The sequence below is a fragment of the Ictidomys tridecemlineatus genome, chromosome 5 (genome assembly GCF_052094955.1).
Source record: "Ictidomys tridecemlineatus isolate mIctTri1 chromosome 5, mIctTri1.hap1, whole genome shotgun sequence".
Classification (NCBI taxonomy): Eukaryota; Metazoa; Chordata; class Mammalia; order Rodentia; family Sciuridae; genus Ictidomys; species Ictidomys tridecemlineatus.
Window position 1 is genome coordinate 162,389,727 of NC_135481.1, and position 20,921 is coordinate 162,410,647.

General features: G+C 32.7%; 1 protein-coding gene across 8 annotated transcripts in view; it reads right to left on the reverse strand.

Moving 5' to 3' along the window:
• The window catches only part of Macrod2 (mono-ADP ribosylhydrolase 2), a 1,956,002-nt gene that overhangs the window by 1,484,488 nt on the left and 450,593 nt on the right, over positions 1-20,921 (reverse strand). For all 8 annotated transcript variants that reach the window (XM_078051387.1, XM_078051384.1, XM_040275965.2 and 5 more), the window contains one exon: positions 1,257-1,286. In XM_078051387.1, the coding sequence (XP_077907513.1) occupies positions 1,257-1,286 (30 nt within the window). The remainder of the gene's footprint in view (positions 1-1,256; positions 1,287-20,921) is intronic.

The window sequence follows — 20,921 nt, forward strand, 5'->3', positions numbered from 1 at the left end:
CCCACCAGCAGTGAATAAATGTACCTTTTTACCTGCATCCTTGCCAACACTTGCTGTTATTTGTCTTCATACCTTTTAAAAAATCGATTGATTTTTACATAGGAGAAATAATTAAATTTTAATCCTCCAATAAAAATTACATTGAAGCTTTCTGTTTAAGGCCAGAATTTTTTTGAAAGTTTTTCAGTGGTAGGTACCACTGAATTCAGGTTCAACCCTAAACATGAACAGAGAAAGTAAGAGCAAAACAGGGAGAGGGAGAGAGAGAGAGAGAGAGAGAAAGAGAGAGAGAGAGAGAGAGAGAGAGAGAGAGAGAGAGAGAGAGAGAGAGAGGTCCAAACTATTTATATATGAAAAGGACCCAATTTTTAAAATATAATTTTATATTATTATTTTTATACATTTATATTGTTATATATATATGTAAATATATATATGACATAGTAGGGGATAAAATTATATAAATTTATGTATTGGAGCTATGAAAACCTTCATATTCCTAATCTAGAAATGAAAATACAATTACTTATAAAATTTTTGTATCAAAAAATTCCCAGTACAAGAATCCCTTCCTTCTCTCACTTTTATCACTTTCTCTTTTTCCTCTAAATAAGCATGAAAATAAAGCTTTTTTATTTTTCAAAGTAATTAGATGATATATTAAGCTCTCAGAAACAAAGTCATGAAAAGCAAAAGAAAGTCAATATGATGAAAAAAGAAACAAGTCTCCAAATTTACCATTGTTTTAGAATACATATTAGAAGTGACTCTGTCATCTACTATGAATGTGTTCATGTCAATAGACTATAGCTTTTATACTACATGCCAAAGGTAGAATTACAAAGTTTAACAAGAAGAAAAATTGTCTCCCTCATATTTTAAGTCAGTTCAAATAATGTTAAGACCAACTGAAGCTATTTCTTTTTTTTTTAAAGAGAGAGTGAGAGAGGAGGGAGAGAGAGAGATAATTTTTAATATTTATTTTTTAGTTCTCGGCGGACACAACATCTTTGTTTGTATGTGGTGCTGAGGATCGAACCCGGGCCGCACGCATGCCAGGTGAGCATGCTGCCGCTTGAGCCACATCCCCAGCCCAACTGAAGCTATTTCTATAATGAACTATTTTCTGTAATAGTACTATCTTTGTAGTTGACAATTACAGCAAAATTAACTTTCTTTAAAATATCACAGAACTTACTAAACATCTTATCATTGGTATAATAAAAAGATATTTTAAATTAACTGATAGGACTTACCACCACCTCCTCCAAGAAGACTGGCGTTTGCTGTTTAAAACAAAACAAAACAAAAGACATTTAAAATATATATAAATATAATATGTATGTACTTATATACAAAATATCATATGCCACACTAGTTCAAGAAAAAGCTAGTCATTGTCATGTGTCTTAGAAAAATACATATACACAAAATATGTACTTTCATATCAAGACAGTAAAACTAAGAATTAAAATATTTCACTATTTTGCCTCTTTTTCATCTTCAAAGGGCTATTTTTATAATGCACTTCCTTCTAATAAAATTAAGTACACACTGAGATACTTTTATTCTTCATCTGTATCTAAATTAATCTTCTGAGTTTTCCATTTTATCAAGTAGAGATAGTACAACGTTATTTAGGCAATTTCAGTGGTTTCAAAGGACAATGTAACAAGAAAGTGGAATGATATTTTACATTTATTTAACACCATCAAACAAATCTCAAGGCATCCTTCAGTAAGAAATAAAGTTAAATAGTAACACGTTCATTATTTTTTGTATATTTTTTTTACTTGGAGAAAATGAATACTAAACAATTTTGTTCAATTTCTCACCCATTTATACATTCATTCATTCCGCATATTTATATATGCCAAATAAGCAAAAGAAAAATTCCATTTGGATTTCATTTAAGAGTTAAATTTTTGGCAAGTTTCATTGCAAGTTTTTGCTGCAGTATTAGATAACATTATGCCTAAACATTATAACCAGAAAATGTACTTCAATACAAATTGTACTATGTATGCTTTATTCCACGGAATTCTTGTGTATCACAGGCATTATTTCATGCAATTAGAAGAAAAAAAAAAAGTCCTGCATTAGTATTAGGAAAGTAGGTTGCAATCACCATCCCCTTTTTGTGGAGAAAACTAAGTTAACAAAAGATTAAATAAATCATTTAGGAAAGAGGAGTGAAAGTCTTTTACTTAAATTTTTGTGTGCTTTCCACAGACCATGCATGGCCATAATTGAGGAGGAGTAAATATCCACGTTAATGATCCAATAAATAGATAATGGATCATGTGAAGAACAAACGCCCATGTTCATAGCTCCATGAGGTTAACTATGTGATGGCTTGCTGACTATTATAACACTAAAGATAATATCATAAAAATGCACGGAGGGCAAATGCCCTTGAATATCTTTTTAATATGTCAATATTAGAACATAAGAATTTATCTCCTATGATCTTCCAAGTACAGGGTTGTCTAGTTGCTGCTCGTTCCTTCCCCTTAGTGTTTTTGTCTCCAACAAGGACAGTAGCACTGCCATTAATCAGAAAAATTCACTTCTGATGTCATAAAATCATGTGCCATCCTATCACCCAGGTCTCCAAATCCCTCTGCCTTCACAATGAAAGTGTAGTATTTACACAAACATTAGCCAGTTTTTGACATCCTGTTGCAAATCTGGCTTTGTAATTGCTGAAGTGCTAGTCTGCTGAAGCAGCTCATTGGCAGATATTGAGAATTCTGATTGGTTTCAGACCCTTTGGTGGATGAAGGAAATTTCATAATCAAAGCATGTCTCATAATCAAGGCTAATCCAAACATTTTCTAAAATCATAGCTACATGCATTTATAAAACCACATGGTATTTCACACACCTGCTGATTTTTTATTTTCATATTTGATGGATAACTACTTCCCTAACTATGGGTTTTCCAGATCCCTGAGGCTCCATCTGTTGCCTTCCAATATTCACATATTCATTCATAAGAAAAAACATATTTTCAGTAACAAACAAAAATATGTAGTAGCTCTTCACTCAAAGTATCACGCCCGGGAGCACAATAACACAATATAGTCTATTTTCATCCTATGTTTTCTTTAATAAAGGTGGAGTTTCTCTGAATTGAGAGCACAGCCCGAGACCCATCTGTTTAACCAGGCACTTGTCCAATGGATGTGGGTGGATGAGTGGGAATAGGTGTGGGAATTAGAATTCCAGTCCTGGCCAACTATCAAGTCAGTTTATGTCAAATGTATGTTCATGTCTAGATAAGCCTATCTGTAAATTTTAAAATTTCCATAGAACTATTTTTTTTAATCATGGCATTCCATCCACATGGTACACAATCACTTAAGAAATTTCATGTTCATTACCACTGATGCAACAAACTCTTTATCTAAGATGCCCAATCATATTTAGAGCTGTTTCAATAATTAGAATCCTAACAATAATTTGTTCAAAGAAATCATCAAATATAAATCTATTTTATCAATTTCTGTTCCCTACATTTTTAAAAAATTTGACTATATTAGCTAACAGTCAAGGTAATTTTTTTTGGTAAAAATGACAAAAATAGGCAATAAGAGTAAAAAAGAGTGAAGTTTATTGTAACTTCAAATATTACTTTGTTTCCACAAAGCACAACAATAAGTGATTATTGGTCAAATGAATTAATATGTCTTTAATTTTATGGTAGTGAAAATGACTTCTGTGTATCTATAATTAATTTTCATTTAATTTCTACTTAATTATTTCTAATAAATTGAGATATTTCCAGATCAGATTTTAAGTTCCCTGAAGACAAGGTATAAGTTTAATATCAGTTCAGTCTACATCAAATAAATTCTTAATATATTTTTAAATATGAGATAATTGGTGGTTTTAGTCAATTCTTTTTTATGTAAAAGATACTTATTTACTGAAGTGTATGAAAAGGGCAAACTTTGGATTTTTATGCATAAGAGTATTTTAAAAATTTTGAAGTTTATTCTAGGTGCTTAGTGATTAAGAATATATGAAATATATTTATGTCCCTATGTAAATTTCTTGCTAGAGAAATAATGAACATGCTTTGTGTTATTCTCAGAGTTTAACAGACAAAGGCAGAGGAGAAAAGGAAGAAATAAAACCAGAAATTTCTGAGCATAATGCCACTGCTTCTGAAATGAGATTTTAAAATCTCTTCTCTGAGCATGCTTATTAACCAACAATTTTGAATTCATATTCTCTGAAATAAAATGCCTCTGTAATTACCAGAAGGATAAAATCAAGTTAAAGTAATTGTCTCAAAGATTGATTCAATGCAAAAATTAAAACAAGCCATTGCAAGTTAGTGAATATGGGTATTGTTTTCCCTCCCTCTGACCAAAGTAACTTAACTCAATGAGACAAATTTCACTATTGATACAGTGAAAACAACACTGAATGTAAAATAAGAAAAAGGTAATCTGAAGCTAATCTCATAGAGGTAAATATGGAAAATTTATCCAATACACTAAACAAATGCTTAAATTTAAAAGCTTATGTGGATTTTTTCTTTCATTTAAACCCAGCTTTAAATGTTTTAATTAAAATAGTCAAGTTTCTATAGGCATAAATATTTACAGTTAAGCCTAAAAATGTAAATATAATGTAGGAAGCTCTTTTTTTGACATAATTAGCATAAATAAAAAAATTATTGTGACAATTGCCAGTGGCATATTATTTTGTTTTTCTCAAAATACAGATGAAATGTTACACTACCTTTTTTCTAAAATAATCTTAAATGACCCTCTACATATGTATTTTCTTTAGAATAAGATTATTTAAAAATTAAAAATAAAAAGAAAGTACAAAAAATAGATCATATCAAATTGTGGATCAAAATCATGAAAAATAAAATTATCATATACTACAAATAATCATACCCTACTAGAAATTCCTAAATGGAATGCAACATAATATCAATAACGCAAGACAAAACTATAATGTGCCCTTCTAGAACAAAATCATAAACAGAGAGCCATGTGACCTATATGTTAATTCTACTTTGGTTGCTATATAGTTTGGTGATTTGGGCATGACATCTTTAATGGTCTTATTTATCTCCTTCCACCAGAAAATGCAGAATCAATCGGTAATTGCAAACAGGTTTCAAACAATTCTGATTCATTCATTAGCAGAAACTACTCTAATTTGAGAAAAATTCTGAGGCACAATCTATACTCAGTAGAAAAGAGCAGCATGATCAATTAATAATGTGAGTCATGGTGAGAGCAGGCTAGGGAATATTAAAATGGCAGCACATTTCCATATATTTGGGTCTCTGGATCAGATGGCTTTTCTCTGGATTGACAGTGTTTGAGGCAAATGAAATTCTATTCAATAATCTTAAAAAGAAAAAAGAAAACTGCTAACATATGATGTGCCAGCACTGTTCTTTGACATTCTTACGTTTTTTCAGTTCATGTGTCTGAAATAATCCAGTGTAAAATAATCTAGAGCTGAGAGACTATAAGTCAAACTGGCTTGATAGATGTTTGAAATAACTTTTTATTCTACTTGCCCTGTAATGTCTGTTATCTCCACAGTAATTATTTGTCTTCCCACTTTGTTTCCGCTTCACCCAAGACTATCTTGTCAAACAAGCAACAGTCTGAGAAACTAGTCTTTAAACATCGATTAAAACTGTTTGTGCAGAGCTTTTGTTTGCATTCCATCATAATAAATGAAATTATACTTGCTTTCATACCACGAGAATTCTGACCACTTAACTCCATTTATTTATTCTACTGTCTTTTTGTAATAGAGCATATGGGATGTCAGAATTATTGCTGGCAACAACTTTCCCAGGAGCTCTACTGAAAATACTAATTTTCATTCACAACATGTTATCCCAAGAAATACAAAAGCTGAAATATCACCCTTTAGAATGGCACACATTAAGCTCTAAAACTCCAAGTAGTAAGTGCTAAAACATCAAAGTTTAAAATCCCAAGTATGTGGGTGACCTAGAACCACTTCACGTAGAGAACAACCATCTCAATTGACAGCTGTAGAAATACAATCTACATAGACAAATACCTCCATCAGTTTGGCAAAAGCTCATTGTTCATGCTTGCTAGATTTTCACCTTCCAGACAAAATCAACGGAATGCCAGAGGTTTGGGCTAATGGTATAATTTTCTGCTTTGAAGATGACAAAGACAAAATTAAGAATGGATTTAACTGTTTAACATGTAGAAATCAGGCATAAACACATGATTAATACTTTGCATTTCATGCTTACTGCAGAATCTAAAGGAACCATTGATTAAATGGGTTTTGTGTGGATTTCTATAAACTGTAACTCACTGTGAAGCCAAAAAAAAAGAAAAGAACACAGTGATGCCTACGGTTGACAAATAGGTGAATATGCATCAGGAATTGGAATACTCAGTTGAGATTATTAACAAATATAAAGAGAAATTCTCTGATTGAAATACAAGGGAGGAGCAAAATCTGCCTATGTTTTGCTAACTTTGCTTCATCCGCTTGATTTTGGGTGCTCAGTGATTTCTAGGAATACTTATTTGGCCCAAAAACTTCATTTTACAAAAAGGAAAAGTTAAAGAAGATGAAAGATGTTAAGTAATTAGTCTAGGATCAGAGACAGCAGAAGAACCAACTATAAAATAGTACCAATCTGATGTTTAACAATACCTTCTTCTTAACTTCTAAATATGTATGTGTGTGCATTGTGTTATCACATCCACAAATTGCAGAACACAAGTGTGTGGAGTACACTAAATGTCACTCTACTGAATATTACCTAAATGAATTATTAGAAGACAAACTAAAGCACAAGGAATAAGTTCCTAAAGTTCCTCAATGCACTACAGCTAATACAAAATCACAGAAATCAGCACATCTTTTATATACCAATATTGTCCTTCTTGGATCAATTGTAATTTTGATAATGATAATACTGGCTCAGTTACAAAAATGGGATTACTTGCATAACCCAATCTAGGACTTTCCCAAGAGCGAATAAGCATGTCTAAATAGGGGGAAAAATGAGTCCCAATGTATATTAGCTTCGTGATTAAAATGATACAAGAAACTTAAACATCAGTTTTAACTTGTCTTTGACAAGAAAGATTTTTGAATGAAAACCAATTTTCAATTAGGAAAACGGAAGTGGTGCTTATTTGAGGGAATATGATACACTTTTAGCCTGATTAAAACATAAGCCTGAACATGAAATCTTATACACATACTTCTTGGGGACACTGGCTAATTTATTTGAATAAAACCAGACCGAACTTAAAAAAAAAAAAATGTTTACCTAGTTCCTTGTTTCATCTTTCCTATAATATTACAGAATCTTCATTTGTCTCAACAATGAAATAGCAAGTGATACAGTTTAAAAGGTTTATTTTAGATTACACCATAATTTAAATGTACAAGCCAAAAGAATACCTGTTAGGCATAGTGAATAGATGGGAAGATTAAAACACAAAAAAACTCAAAAGAAAAGTATTTGAGGATAATTGAAATGCATGAGATGGCTCCCTTGAGAACAATTATGAAGCTGTAAAATCCATGAAAGCAGAGGTCACGTTTGTTGGATCAACTGTACCATGTATGATTCTTGGCACAGAGTAGGTGCTGTTGAAGTATTTGCTAAATGCCTAATAAGAGAATGAATGGAAGACAAAGTAATGGGAGAGAGGGGAAGGGAAAGGGATATTACTAGGACAAATGAGAGGGCTACAATAATAGTTAATGACTCCTTCACTATTTTGTACCCAAATGAGGCTGTGCCAGGACAGAGCTCATCAAATCTTGATTCAAACTGACCTTCAGAAAGTTCCTTAAAGTGCAATTGATTATCCAATCTCTTAGAGTCTGTTTCTTAGTCAGAAATTTGGTAAAATAATGGTCATGGTATATGTTAGCAGAGAGAAGTAAAAGCAATAACTTATGTGACTGCAACCAACAGCATCTGGCACATGCTGAGGCTCAGTGAACACCAGCTCCCCATTCCATCGCTTTGATTACCAGACTGCTTCTGGCAATCATGCTAGAAGTTGTCAGAAAACCCCCTACACTGAAACAGTCACACTTAGCTTAAATTTTACACTTTGTGGGGGTGAGGCTGTGTTCATCCTGGAGAATTACAATCCTGTAACCACACAGTTATCCTAGTTCATGGCCTCATTGAAGTTTGCAGAAACTAGGATTTCTGCACAAAGAGCGAGGAACAAGATCATTTTCAGATTATAGTTTGAAGTTCTGTCTTTGGGCTTAGAAAACAATTCTATCAGCCTGTAAAGAGAATAGGTACAATATTTTTCATATTATAACTAGGGTTTTTTTGTTGTTGTTGTTGTTGTTTGTTTGGTGGTGGGTTTTTTTTTTTTTTTTTTGGAGGGTTTACTGGGGATTGAACTCAGGGGCATTCAACCACTAAGCCACATCCCCAGTCCTTTTTTGTATTTTATTTAGAGACAGGGTCTCATTGAGTTGCTTAGCACCTTGCTTTTGCTGAGTCTGGCTTTGAACTCACAATCCTTCTGCCTCAGCGTCCTGAGTGGCTGGGATTACAGGCGTGCCCCACTGTGCCCAGCACAACTAGGGTTTTTTATTTTTTTTCCATCTTTTTATATTTAGATTATTTAGTTCAAAAAGAATGTTGGTTATTTTATGCTAGATAGATCCCCCAATTCTCCGCTTAACATGGCTGACCTACGCAGGTGACACCAAACAGGCCCTTCCTTAGTCTCTGGCCCTTGTTGGATACAGTCAATGGGGAGTCCTGGCACAAGATGATAGAGAGATGAGAATGAGTTCCAAATTTTCACTTCTCTGATTTACTTCCTGTAAGCTTACCTTGAGTAGATTACGTCCATTGAACAAAGATCACTGTTCTACACTTGGAATGAAACCACCGTATGACTCAGTTTTCCCACTCCTCTACATATACACAAAGGACTTAAAATCAGTATACTATAGTGATGCAGCTATATCAATGTTTATAGCAGCTCAATTCACAACAGCTAAGCTATCAAACCAACTTAGGTGCCCTTCAACAGATGAATGGATAAAAAAAATGTGGTACATATACACAAAAGAATATTACTCAGCCATAAAGAAAAATGAAATTATGTCATTTGCTGGTAAACGGATGGACCTGGAGACTATCATGCTAAGTGAAAGAAGCCAATTCCAAAAAAATCAAAGGATGAATTTTCTCTCTAATATTCAGTTGCTGACTCACAATAGGCAGGGGGTGGGAGGGGTGGTGGTTCACTGGACTGGATAGTGCGGAGTGGGGAGGAGAAAGAGGAGCTGGTAATGGGAAAGACAGTAGAACGAATCAGACATAACCTTCCTATGTTCATATATGAATACACAACCAGTGTAACTCCACATCATGTACAGCCACAGAAATGGTGTAAGTTATACTCCATGTATGTATGATATGTCCAAAACACATTCTACTGACACATATAAAAAAAGAACAAATAAAAAATATTTTTAAAAAAGATCACTGTTCTAATCAAAGTGCTTTAGTTTACAACATGACTTTCTCTCTTTTTTGAGTTCTGATATCCTCTCTCTCTGATAGCTCTTTGAGTCTAGGGTGAGAACAACAGCTCTGCTTTTGGTAGCCTCTGGTTTCTGAACAATTCCTTGAGGTTTTCCTAATCCACATTTGGCTCCACCTCTTGTACTTATTCCCTTTGCTAATAAGCCCACCTTGAATTATCTTAATGCTATCATTAGTTCTGTTTCCTGTTGGGAAGTTGATAGAACATATGTGGTTTGTACAGATTGGTCAGTATTGGTAGCAAATCCAAATCCTAGCCTTCACAGGCTTTCTTAGTTCAGATCATTTTGAGGATGGCATTTGTTCTTATGCTTCCATTTAGGGGTAATCAATATAGAACACTAATGTTTTATTTATTAAACAAAAATATAAAATATAACAATATATTACAATACAATGTATAATTACATTATAATATGTGGAAGAATTTAGTAAAATATGTAAAAGTAAGTAACCTAACTCCTCTTATCTACCATTCCTTTCCATTTTTTCATTTTCATATAAATATATACATATAATTGAGACTTCTAAAGATTATTACAAAAAATGCAATTTCCATATAACATAATTTTCTTATTTATCAATATATCATGGCCCTAATTAATAATGTATAATATCCTATAATGTTTCAATGTTTGAGTGAAAGCACTCCCATTATTGGTGGCAACTTAAGTTATTTCCAGTTTTTAGTTATATATGAACAATGCTGTAGCAAAAATACTTGTGTATGTGAGTGTGTGTGTATGCATACACTGCTGTTTCTATTTTATAGAATTAACTCTTCAAAGTATTTACAAGTAACAGAGTGTATTCATTTTTCAATATTCAGAGTTTAAAATTGCTATAATTCATATGTTAAAATGTGTATGCTGGGGTTGGGACTCAGTGGTAGAGCACTTGCCTCACATGTGTGAGGCACTAGGTTTGATCCTCAGAACCACATAAATAAACAAATAAAGATATTGTATCCATCTACAACTAAAAATATATATTTTTAAAAATGTTTATGTTAGGGCTGGGGATGTGGCTCAAGTGGTAGCGCACTCGCCTGGCATGCGTGCGGCCCGGGTTCGATCCTCAGCACCACATACCAACAAAGATGTGTGTCCGCCGAGAACTAAAAAATAAATATTAAAAAAAAAATTCTCTCTCTCTCTCTCTCCTCTCTCACTCTCTCTTAAAAAAATGTTTACGTTAATATAAAAATTTAACAGGCATAAGTATACTTTGGGAGCACCCCAAATATTAGTATAATTTTGTCTGCTAATGAATAATCTGAATCAAAGTGGGCATGTATATGAAGTTTCAGTTCATTGAGCTGTTTCTGACTTGAATATAAACCACATCAGTGAAATGTTTTCAATATTACTTGAAAAGATAGTAAGTCTGAATTTCTGGGTTGACTTTAAATATATAAATTTTAAAATGATCTGTTTTTAAAGTAAAAATAATAAAGTCGTTTCAACTGACAGTGAGCCTTTTTAACTACTTTTACATGTTAACCAGGTACAAATCATGACAGGTCTTGAACTTTCAGCACACTGAAAACTTAACTAGAAAAAATCTGAACAAAATAGTTTTCACTTTTTTCTAACTAAATTCATTGTGAATTTAAAGTAATTTTAGGAACTGAAGGTTAAATAAGTTCAGAAGATATTAACTTAATAGGAATCTAGGGAAATTTTGTCAAAAAACACAAGGATATAAGAATGCTTCAGCTCAATAAAGATTTGAAGGCTAAATAACTTATTCCCATGATAATTCTGGCTTTTCCATTTCCAATCATTTAAAACCAGCATTGAGTACTCTCAAGCGCACTAAACAACCTACTAAGCTCCCACTGCTTTTTAAAAAAATTCTTTTTAGTTATTGATAGAGTTTATTTCATTTATTTTTATGTGGTGCTGAGAATCGAACCCAGTGCCTCACACATGCCAGTCAAGTGCACTACCGCTGAGCCACAATCCAACCATCCCACTGCTTTTAAACAAGTGCAGTGGAAGGCTAAAAAGGATGGAATGCAGTGTTTAAATGTAATCACGAAATAATTGCTCAAATTTACATTTATATTCTGAATCTTAACCAAAATAAAAATAGCTCACTTTTTTTTAGTTTTTATTACATGTTTGGCATATTAAAAGCTCATGTATTTAGTACTTAGTCCTTACAAGGAACCCACAAGGTAAGATTATTTATTATTCCCATTTTATGGAAGAGAAAGTTGAGAAAGAAAGGTTGAGTAACATACACAAGATCAGAGGTTGGAGCTATATTGGCAGCCATGTAATTTTGCAACTCCCAAGTTCATACACTTAAGCACCTCCTAAAAGAGGAGCTAAGTTCCACAATATTTCACCCACAAAAAAATAGCAGAGTAAGGATTAGAATGGAAGACATGTAATTAATTCATGGTTCTGTCTTTTTTCTATATATTTTTAACTACTGCAATATATAAACATATTCTCTAGCAGTGATACTTCTATTTACACTAACTTAAAGAAAATTCAATAGAACATATGCTTCCATTTCCCCCCAATCTAAACACATCATTTTAAGAAGAAATATTCTTATTTCAGTTCCTTAAGCCCTTATTATACAACTAAAGTGTGCTGGCTCATGGAGTGGCTGACCTGGCTCCACATCCTGGTTCTTTCACCCTAACGTAATACTTGGATCATCAAGCACTTTTGATCTAACTACTTACACTAAATTTGGCTTGTAATATGGCCAACTTATGAAAATTTAAAAATGAACTCTTATGTGATTCATTTCTAATAGAGAGTCATGCTCTGAGTCACCAGGCCAGTGGACTAGCTAAAACTTTAACAATCTTATCAAAGTAGAAAATATGCCCATTATCACAACCAAATACAAAACACAAATGAATCAGGATGACACTATTCCAAGCATCTATTATTTATCAGAAAATGTTTAAGAGTTGATTTGTATGTATCTGTCATTTTCCAAACAATGAGGTAAAGTGAGAATTTTACTTTTTCTGTCATAAATGAGGAAACTGAAGCTAGAGTAATAGTAACTTGCTTGCCCAAGGTCATGGACTGGTAAAGTAGTCAATCCAGTGTTTAAGAACTTTCATTGAAAACCAAATCAATATTCCTTTCAGTATGCCAGATTATCCCTTAAGGAATTATTTCATTTCTCCCAATTATTTCAAAACTGATGGATATCCAATGTTTGTGATAAGTAATGTATTCAAATAACACTAATATCAATGGTAGTAGTGATTTAATCTAATTTAAGTAACCAGAACAGATAGCATTTACCTACATCATACAACTTAAAATTATAGAAATTTAAAAATTTTAGTTAAATTCCCTCCATGTTATTTTTTTTAAGAGAGAGTGAGAGAGGAGAGAGAGAGAGAGAGAATTTTCAATATTTATTTTTTAGTTCTCGGCGGACACAACATCTTTGTTGGTATGTGGTGCTGAGGATCGAACCCGGGCCGCACGCATGCCAGGCGAGTGCGCCACCGCTTGAGCCACATCCCCAGCCCCTCTCCATGTTATTTACGAACATTATAATAATCAATAAGTTAGACTTCCTAGAATCTGAAATCACAAAAATTAATGTGAAACGTTAAATTTAATTCTCTGATAACGTGAGCCAAAAAATGAAAATCCTCATTATGATTTTAAGTAATGTAAACAATTATATATATATATATACACACATATACATATATATACTAATATATATATGTGTATATATACACACACACACACACTAAGCATATAGTTCTTGATTATCAATGTTTAAGATTGAGCTATGTTTAAATTTATTAAAACAGTAATGAATAGCACATTAAAGCTAAGCTGACACCAACTTAATACAAAATTGGCTAAACTAAGACTTTATTTTTAAATGAAATTTATTTTTTTCTGGTACAAATAAAAAATATAAAAACTGTATGTTTCAGCAGGTTAATATAATCTTTGATATATATATATTTGATATATATATAATGTGATGTTTAAATGAGGTTAAACCTATATCTATATCCTCAAACATCATTTCTTGATGGTAAAAATTTTCAATATCCTTTCTTCTAGCTTTTTGAAATAAACATTATATTATTATTACATGCTTAGAGTGAAACAGACAAAATGAAAGTAAGTATATGCTAAGTAAATATATTCTTTAAGTTTTCTATCATTAGTACTTGTTGTTTTTAATTTTAAGACTTTTAAGAAATGAATGTTTTCCATAACTTGAAAAACAAAACCCATAATATTTATCTTCCTAAATTATGTAAATACATAATTCCATTTCAAATTATAGTTGCTTTCTATTAAGAAAATGAATTTTACATTGTTTAATGATATGACAAATACATTATTATGTTTATGTTAACTATAAATATTTTTAAATTCCTCTGAAACATGGAAAAATATAACTTCATTAATATCAAATTTTATCATTTGTCCAAAATGTCCCTCTTTTTTCCTGTACACAGGAGACAAATTATAATTTGTATCTTGTGATTTTCAAAAAATGCCAATTGCTTATTACCACAGTTTCATTAGGCCAGCTGTGGATTCTCTAATAGGGATTAATTTTATTCTGGTGCATGGAAAATTAATAATACTAATCTCCTATGAAAGTATTATTGGTGAGAAGCTGATTACTGGCTATTGAGGGTTGAAAAAATTAATAATAATAATAATAAACCTTATCAAATAAATAAATAGTACTTACTAAAAATAGTTGCATTTCTAATGACATGCTGAGATATCCAAATATCAGATAAAACAGAAGCAGCAAGTTAATAATTTATTTGTGTTATTCAAGATTCAATGGATTTGGTGTCTACTAAAGAAAGTATTTAATATTGATTTGTAGCTTCTCCAGTATTTAGTTACATGATTTTGAGGTTATCTAAACATCTATTCCTCATTTTTTATCATTTATAAAAATACAAATTATACTTTAATTACTTAACAATTATTTGTTAGGCAGCACTATGTGTGACTGGGTTAAGTACTAGAAATAAGTAAACAAAATAGACATGTTAAATCAGATAAGTATACTAAACACATCTGTAAGCTCTATTTATTATTTTTATAGATAATATGCTAGATATTTAAACAGTATGTTTAAAATTTTTTTCCACAAGTTGATGGTAATTTATTACATTTTGCAACTTTTTGCCCTCTCAGACTGCCACTCTGGACAAGATGACATTGATTCCTTTCTTCTAACTCTTCCTGCTACCTACTAACACTATCTACAACTATAAAGGTTGGAAATAATGTAAGAAACAAGCAAAGGAAAAATCTAAAATGTGCAAGGAGAAAGACTGAACTGCTTAGAGATCTCAGAACTGGGAGGAAAAAATGTAGTTGCACAGCATCCTACAACCTCCCATCCAAAGAAAGAAGGTAGTCTAGGACTAGCATGTCTTGACACCCAAAAGAGCCAGAATAGGTAGCTTGGAGAGGTTCATTCCTCCTCAGAACTGAACAGAAGCCCCATTGACAACAGCAGTTGAGCCAATAGCACTGGCAAAGAGAATCTGCGGTGACCCCCACAGAGGATAAACTAACAAACCTGCAAGGAAAGTGTCCTCTGTCTTTGTAGGTACCTAGGGCTCCCACCCATACTAGATCCACAGGACAATATCATCAAAGAGGATCCACCCTGAACAACTTTCCTGCCAAGAAAGAGCACTGATTGCAGAGGGGCACCAGCAAAGGGAAACTTGCCACCACAAACACCCAGTCCAGAGAAGGATTTCTATCCTCCACAGGGAGGGTTGCACCCTGCTTTAACCAACTCTGGCCTCAGAAGATACCCTTTCCCCTACTAAGAGACATCAACAGAAGAGAGGAAGTTGTCCAGGAGGTTATCCCCACCACAATAAGCATCCTGGACAGAAAGCACTCTTCCTCCTGCAAGGTCAGAGACTTTCTTTTCCCCACCTAGAGATATCAAAGGAAGCCTGAACTAGGGAAAATCCTTCTGGTCCCCAGGGCATCATCAGGAGGGAACACTGGGAACCTCACCACACCAAATAACACAAAACAATAAAGATAAGACCACAAACATTCTGCAAGTTCAAGTCATTAGAACTACAGCCCACTAAAGTAGGCCAGGACCTATGAGCCAAACCTAAACAGAATTGCTACCTACTAAAATAAAGGGCTTAAGTAGGACCCCGAGTCTCCTAAAATGAATAGTGCTCCAGGGACCTGTGGGACAAAATACAAAGAATCTCAAAAGTCAAGGAGAAAGAAAATAGGGCTGAAGGAGTGTTTGAAAAGTAATGACTGAAAATATTACAAATTTGGTGAAAGATACATATTCATGAAGTGAACCCCAAACAAGAAAAATCCAAAGAAATAGATGCCAAGACACACCATAATTAAATTTCTAAAGACTCTTCTTTACAAAGAAAAAAATATATATTGAAAGCAGCCAGAAAGAAACAGAACTTTGCCTACAAGAGTTCAGCAATTCAAATGCTAGCTACAGCCCTTTCATTGAGGACCTCTCCAGGAGCTAGCTCAACTGAAAAGCATGGCCTCACCCTCCTCTTTCTAGATCAAACCTCCTTCCTGAAGGAGGGTGGGTATCACATCCCATAACTTGGGAATCTAAACCTGGCCCCCTGCCCAATAATGATTCCTTTGGAGATATAAAGGTCCAGCCCTTGCCCCAACTCAAAACAACTCTGAAGAGCATTGTTGAGATGATAACACACTTTAAAAGTTCCCATTTTATCTCCTTCCCCATTCTTCAACAGATTCGTATTCTAAGAAAGCTCTCTAATTGGTAATCTATGTACTACTAATGTCTATCTCAGAGTCTACTATCTAGAAAACCAACCTCACAACTGTAATTATGGGTATGGGTGATTGATAGCAGGAGACACCAGGGCCTATTCAAATTAAAATGAGTGTCTTTGGCTAACAGCTGTTGCAAGCTCTTTTTAGAATGTGGGACACCTGATGCTTCTTGGCCCTTAGCTTTAAATCTTAGTTTTAAATTCCAGGACAAGAAAAGCCTCCTTTGACATATTTGAACCTTCATTAACAAACACTAAATTTTGTTTCTAATTTCAATATTAATAATTCAAATTTTAAGTTTCATCTCAAAAGTCTAACAAATAAAACTTAAATAAATACATTTAATGTTATAACAATGGTACCAGATTATGCAGTCAATTTTGGAGTGAAGGGAGGGATAGTGTAAAGCATTTTGAAAATTCCTTTTTTTCTACAAAAAAATAATTTTTTCTAGACCTATAAAAATTAGTATGAAGAAAACAAAGAAATAAATCCTTGAACATAGAACTATTCTCACAGATCTGAATAATATAAATATAAAAAGCCATGTGTTTCTTATGTAAAATTTTTCCCTGTAACTTAAAAATCTCGACATATAGTAACCCTGTAGCTTTTACTCATTGAGCAGGTTATTCTGGCTACAGAACTTGCCAAAATCATGCCACAGGTGACTTTTCTTCTCAGCACTTGGTGAGCTCATTAGTCCTAGTGCACAGAGAGTCTTCCCAAGCCACTATAATTTATCCCAACTTTTGAGTAAACACCAAGGAATCTTGAGGCCTCCAATTTGCTTTATCTCATGATCATACCTTCTCTCCTGTGCAATTCAACTCCTGCCCCACTTCATTAATGCTACCTGCCAGGCACTTTCTGCAGTCGAATGGACTAGACCTAATAATAATTCCCTTCCCACCTCTCAATATTCTGGGTATGAGGAACAATTAAAGAAGGACTGTTTAGAGTTTAACACTCATTGCCTAACAGTCAATATCTTCTACCTCCTTTGTGGTTCTCAAGAGATTGATGGTCTCAATTATGCAATCATCCTAAACTGACTGATTCAACCACAGTCAATTGGTAATGATTCTGCCACTAATCCAGTGGACAGATGCAATGAGCAACATCTGACTTAATATGTGAATGAGGAAAACAACCCAATGGATTAGCTAAACAGAGAACACATAACCTAATTTGGTCTAATTCTTCCCTTCTACTATTAAGAAATATTATGTTGTCTCAAAACATATATGCAACTTTATTCTTGTCCATACCTGAAAGACCGAGATTATGACATCTCTTTTTTTCTAGTGCCTCCACTAAAATGAGTTATCTCTCAATATAGGATTGTGAGAATTAAAAAAGACTTTAGGCTCTCAACAATGCATATAAAGTGTTCAACATGTGTTAGAAATTGTTTTCTTAGGATCAAAAACAATGCTTGTTATACAATAAGCAATCTATGAATGCCTAGTAAAATAAATAAAACAGTAATAAGTACATGAATGTTTTTAAAATGCATTTTTTCACATTTTTCCCCTCAAAAAATTTCCTCTTACGGTAGTTTCCTGTTTCAAATAACTATATGAGAACCTCAGAAAGCACTCCTAAGGTCAGTTAGTAATTCTTTAATTTATACTGTGATTTTAATGTCCTTATATTTGAATTCATAAAGCAATGAAACAAAATTAGTAAAATCAGCACAAATTTTTATTTTTATACTTAGAATGCTATGCCACAAGTCATAATAGTGCTATCAATTAACAGAAGCAGCAAGGATACTACTCACAGCGATGATTCCTAATGTCAATAATGTCCCCAGAAACCCTTTAATATAACTGAAGCACATTAAATCTCATTTATTATCCATCATGCCAGTATTTAAACAAGGAAAAACACATATGCTATCACTCACTATATCAAATATCCATCAGAAATTGACCTATGAAACTAATTCCCAACAATGATTTTTGAGCTTGACCTATGAAACTAATTCCCAACAATGATTTTTGAGCTTAACATCTATAACATAAAAAAAAAACAAAGAGTAAAAAGTTAAAAATTGGGAGAATTGTGTGTCATTCTAAGTTTTGTTGGAAAGGGGAAACTTTTAAAACAAACAACTGAATGCTGAAGGGAAAGTATATGTCATAGACACATACATACATATATACATGTCTGGCTATATGTCATTATATTTACATGTATATATATACATGTAAATATATTTCAGATATTCATGAATACATATATAAGAAGTTATATTTTAATATTAAATATATTTGTTTTCCATTAGAAATCAGATATTTTGAATATATGTATATATTTATATATACATAAATATCTATAAGAATTCTTCTTGTGACCTAGAAAGAGCTAATTATTTGCCTTCTTTCTAATGGTGAATTTTTCAAAAATCCCTTTTCAATGTAAAGCTAAAAAAATCTAAATTCTCCAAGTGCCTAAATAATCATTTCAAATGAGTACACAGGAAAAGTCTCAATTTTAGAAACATCTAAAGAAATGGAAAATATTTTCTGAAAGCTAACCCTTTCAAATGTCAGGCTCATGCCCACAGACTAGACACCTTCTTTTGGTAGTAAATCAATAATTACTAAAATAGGTACTGGGGTATAGATTAAAATTATGTGCAATCTTTCCAATAATTGTAGAAATATAATATTTTAACATTTGTTACCATTATCAATTTGGATGTATACAAACTGACCCAAGATTTTTAAATCCTTAAGAAGAGAATATATAGCAAAACAAAATTATGACAGCACTGCCAAATGCCCATTCCAGAATACTCTCCATGGGTTCCTTTTTCATGTACTTTTCACTCATTAGTAGTCCATTGGCTTTATATGTTTAGGATAAATTAAATACAGTATCTTTCATATTGTTCAAAATAGTTGCTTTGTGACAGCTTCTGGTCAGAAAGTGAAAGATTAACCAAGTCAGAAACCCTGCTTTTATGTATGTATATCTATAATTCATCTTAAATGACATTTTAAGTACTTTGCCACCAGGAAACCTATCTCAATATAATTTAAAGTATTTTCTTGGTCATTTCTTGTGTCATTAAAAATACTCTCAGGATATAAAAACTTTAAAGCATTAATTGTATAAAATTAACACATTGTGGCATCCTGTAGTACAAAAATCATGATAGGTTACAAAAAAATTGAAAAGTTAATAGTGAATTAATTCTATCAATCCCTTTAGATTGTTGAATTGCAACACTTCATTGAGCATATCTCACCATTTCTAACAATCTCTGGATATCAAATATATTTATCCCTGACATTTAAAGTATGATATAAATATGAATAGTAGTTCCTTTATTTTCTTCATCTAATGACAACAAGATGTTGTGCTTTGCCTGCTGAGGACATCACTGATGGGTCATCATTTCTCAACTTATTCCCCCAACAAAGTTACCTTGGGGGGGGGAATATATATATTTTATATGTATATATATACATATAAAATATCCTAAATCTCCTCACTGGATGTATTTTTGATCTCCAAAGGAATGGATGAAATTATGACAAATGTTATTTCTCTCTGTGGCTAAAGAGTAGGGAAGTTAGTGCACATGTGTGAATGTCTGTATGCAATCAGGAGGAGTACAAATGGATAAGAACTTCACTGACAGAAATAGAAATTCTCTGTCTAAATAGTAGAGTTGGGGAAGAAACGGAGTGCTTCCTTGCTATGTCCAATTTTAAAGGTATATTTTAAAATTTTTCTATACATGGGATGTCTTCACTACACCAGTCTCCAAACTGGGAAACATAGGTAAACCCACAGAAAACTGGGAGCAACCAACTAGAAGAAAGACAAATAAGGTTGAGGCTTATTAGAGAGACTAGCATAATAGCTGCAAAATAAAGCTATGAAGTCAGAGTCAGAAAAACCAAAAACAGACCCATGTGACAGTATGGTGTGCTAACAAAAGTGCAGAAAGAATGACTTTAAATGTTTCCTTCTGATCTATAATCCAAATTTTATGAGCAAATGAATATAAGTCTAGAAATCTCTAACTGTAAACAGAATTCTAAATTTTGTTATATTTGGTTAGGAAAATTGATTCCCAAAATATTTCAATGATTCTTCAAAATTAGCTAAGGATACTTCTTTAGGCTTATATGTCTTTAATCATGAATGAGAAGTTCTTTTTGAAGTATTTGAATTGCTTTTAGTAAGATTTGCAATCATTCTGAACAAATTATAAAGCAGCCTAGAAGAAATAATGTGCTATGTTATATTAATGTATTCCTTACTTCAGTAGATTGAGCAAAGATGATTATAAAAGTGAAATGTGTAACCTTATTCACTCTTGGGATCTATTATTGAAAGATTAAGAATGAAACTAAAGTCTTTTCAACACTTATGAAAGCTGTTATCTGAAGGCTGTTTTTTAAAGCTAAATTATACAAAATATCTATGAACACCAAAGAAATTCTGATTAATATACTATTGCCTGGCAGACAATGTATGCAAGCCATAATTTTGATTATGGC